This window comes from Solanum tuberosum, unplaced genomic scaffold (assembly GCF_000226075.1).
Source record: "Solanum tuberosum cultivar DM 1-3 516 R44 unplaced genomic scaffold, SolTub_3.0 scf00194, whole genome shotgun sequence".
In the NCBI taxonomy this organism is placed as follows: domain Eukaryota; kingdom Viridiplantae; phylum Streptophyta; class Magnoliopsida; order Solanales; family Solanaceae; genus Solanum; species Solanum tuberosum.
Window position 1 is genome coordinate 724384 of NW_006239120.1, and position 3473 is coordinate 727856.

Here is a 3473-nt window from a genome sequence, read left to right on the forward strand (position 1 = left end):
CTAATTATTGGGTTTTAGTATGACCATTTGGCTTATCACGATGCTTTCCAATGAAGTTTTCATCTATTATATCTTTTGGTTGTGAAATCTTAACGTTTCAGAAAAGTGAACTTGGAAACGACTTCCTTTTATCTCTTTAAAAGGAGAATGTATCCATTTAAGATTTGATTCAATAAGAGTTAATAACGATTTTTTTAGCAACTTAATGAATGCAGATTTTTGAGTTCCAAAAGTGCAGATTTTAGCTTGAAAATTCCAGATTTTGATAGGTAAAAAGAGCAGTTTTTTTTTTCAGCGAGCAGATTTGTAGTACAAATATGTATTTTTGGAACAAAAGCGTTTTTGTTATGAGAGTCTTTATGACACAACGCTTTGGGATCAAAATGATGTATTTTAGTTCTAAAAGGGTGTAGATTTTTAAAGTTAAAAACATCATGTTTTAAGGTCTTCAAAGTATAGTAATTCATGTATCAAAAATCAAAACCTTGAAGAAAAGAACACAAATTTTCTTAGAACTTATAGATAGGATTGTTTTGGGTAAAATGTTGACTCATTTAGAGTAAAAACACAACTCTTTGGAGGCCTTTAAATAGGTAGATTTAAGAGATTAAAAATGCAGTTTTTTTTTTCCAAATGAAATATAAATACCCTTTTTTAAGACAAACAAGTGTTATTTATATATGCTGAAAATTTGTCCTCCTTATTCACCTTTTTGAAATACTTAGGCGTCACTTTTAAAACATTTGGAGGTAAGGACCGAACGACCATGAGTTGGGATGGGTAACCAATAGCTAGGCCTATTTTTTATTCTTTACATCAACTTTTATGAAAATATATTTGTTATTATCACTTTTCAAATCAATATTGTTAAAACATTTTTTCTTTGTTTCCTTTTCTTTTTCATCATTTATTCCCAAAAGTACATTGATTTATGTCGACTTGCAAACTGACTGACTCACGATACAACCTTCGATCAAAAAGAAAGATGACTGATAAAGACGACTTCAACGCTGCTGCAAACATAATGATACCTATTGAGAACTCCGAAGGTTCTCGAAACATGGTAGACATCCAAAATGAAGAGAAAATGGCTCACATGGAGCATGAACTAGAGATCTTGAGGGAAGAATTACGCCAAGTGCGAGACTTGACCAAACTGTCGGCTACCACTTTCCCTACTTTCAAGACGCCTATCTACTTCGCAAAAGCTGACTTGCCTTCTGTCGACTTGCCAAATCAGCCAGAACAAACTCAACATGCTCCAACTCAAGGTCGAGTTTCACCAGCTTCTCCAACCGCAGTTAGGACCGTTCCTGACCTTTCGAATCACGACCCTACCATACCAACAATGCAGCAGATACTTGGGGCACATGTCGCCACTCCCTATGAGCCACATGTTCCACCCGTATATACCGCTCGAGCTCCTACCTTCACAGTGTCAGCAGTTATTAATGTCCCGTATGAGGTCGATCAATATGCAGAAATGGAGAAAGATACCCAGATGAAAGAAGATACATTGATAAATGCCCAGCTTCAGGGTCTAAGAAAGGTATTGAAAAGCTTACCAGTTACTAGAGGAAAAAAGAGTCTGCATTATGATGACTTGTGCATCCATCCAGACATTGACATGCCGGTAGGGTACAAACCACCGAAGTTTGACATGTTCGATGGAAAAGGTGACCTCACGCACATTTAAGGGCATACTGTGACAAGTTAATCGGTGTAGGGAGAAGTGAGAAGCTGAGGATGAAGTTGTTCATCCGGAGTCTGTCTGGAGAAGCATTGACCTGGTATACCCGCCAAGACCCTTGCAAATGGCGTGATTGGCAGGAAATGGCTGAGGACTTCATGACTCGTTTCAGATTCAATACTGAAATTACTGCTGACAGACTCTCATTATCCAATATACAGAAGAAGCCATATGAGAATTTCCAAGAACATGCACGACGTTGGAAAACTGAGGCCGCAACGGTGCAACCGCCACTAGATGAGAGTGAGCTCTCGAAGTACTTTATTCGAGCTCAAGATGGTGTCTACTTCGACAAGATGATGTCCATGATGGGCCAGAAGTTTGCAGAATTGGTCAAGATAGGAGACTTTATAGAGGAGGGTGTTAAATCTGGGAAGATTCAGTCGATGGTCGCATTGGAATCTGCAAGTAGGGCTATACAATCGGGTTCCATTGGCGGCATCAAAAAGAAAAGGGAGGATGTTTCAGCTGTCACTTACATACAAGAAAAACCATCACACCGATACTTTAGTAATCCCCAAATCGCTGCGTACTTCATACTTCCCATACCCAGTATATAATACCCAACCACACTATAATCCACCCCGAGCACTAGCATACCAAAATCCTCCAAGACCATATGTCTTTGTCCAAGCACCAATCCACCAAAATAGACTAGCATATGCACCGAGACCACGTCCAAATCTTGAAAATAGAAATACTCGCACTTACACACTGATTTACGAACCCTACGCCCAATTATTTGAGAGGTTGAGGACAACGGGAGTGCTGCAACCAGTTGAAGGAAAACTTCCTGATCCAATCCCTCATAATTTTGAAGGAAACAAGCGATGTGCTTACCACTCGGGAATCCAAGGACACGACACAGAAGATTATTATGGGTTGAAGATCCAGATCGAGTCTTTGATCAGAAGAGGAGTAATCAAATGCACTCCAGCGCCTCCCAATGTGAACAACAACCCCTTGCCAAACCATGAGAATCGGGAAATCAACATGGTTACTCTAGATGAAGAATATGGGGGCCCTGACTGTCCAGACGTAGATGAACCAGATGCCATGACATCTTCGACGCAACCTGTTATCACTGTTCAACTAAGGGAACCTCTGACTGTCGAAACATATCTCCCAAGAGTTGTAGTGACCACTCTGATCGCTAAAACGCCTGAATATGACACCAAAGCAGTCCCATGGGACTATTGAACACGCAGAAGGGTAAGATGATTGACACTGTCGTGGCTCAAGGGATGACTAGGTCGGCGAGATGTTATGCCCCAGAGGATCTAAATCAAATAACTCTTGGAAAAGAACATAATCCAAAGAAAAATGTTACCGATGCTGAAGCCGCAGAATTTTGGAAGAAGATGCAGCCTAAAGACTATTCAGTCGAAGAGCAGCTGAAGAAGACGCCTGCCCACATATCTATTTTGTCTCTACTTATGAGTTCTTAAGCTCATAGTAATGCTTTGTTGGAAGTGTTAGACAGAGTGAATATTCTAAAAGAGACCACCAGTGAAAGCTTAGCTTCAACGATTGGAAGAATAGTGGAAGCTAACAAGATTTCTTTCCATGATGATGAGCTGCCTGCAGAAGGGGCTGGGCATAACAAAGTGCTTCACATCGCAATCAAGTGCTGTGATAAGGTTGTGAATCGAGTTCTAATTGATGGTGGTTTTAGATGCAACATCTGTCCTTTTACCACTTTGAGAGATGTAGGTGTTAATAT

General features: G+C 40.1%; 1 protein-coding gene across 1 annotated transcript; it reads left to right on the forward strand.

Annotated features, from left to right (window-relative positions):
* The first annotated feature begins 985 nt into the window (after positions 1-985).
* Positions 986-2950, forward strand: LOC107062076 (uncharacterized). Its single transcript, XM_015312298.1, has 3 exons — positions 986-1676; positions 1727-2279; positions 2500-2950. The coding sequence occupies exons 1-3, from the start codon at positions 986-988 to the stop codon at positions 2948-2950; spliced, it is 1695 nt and encodes a 564-aa protein (XP_015167784.1).
* Positions 2951-3473: the final 523 nt, after the last annotated feature.

Bases quoted from the DNA above. Each gene is read 5' to 3' on its own strand.
- LOC107062076 (XM_015312298.1), top strand. From the start codon at position 986: ATGACTGATAAAGACGACTTCAACGCTGCTGCAAACATAATGATACCT. The intron at 1,677-1,726 runs GTGACCTCACGC...TAATCGGTGTAG, and splicing joins TGACATGTTCGATGGAAAAG to GGAGAAGTGAGAAGCTGAGG. The intron at 2,280-2,499 runs GTACTTCATACT...ATTATTTGAGAG, and splicing joins AGTAATCCCCAAATCGCTGC to GTTGAGGACAACGGGAGTGC.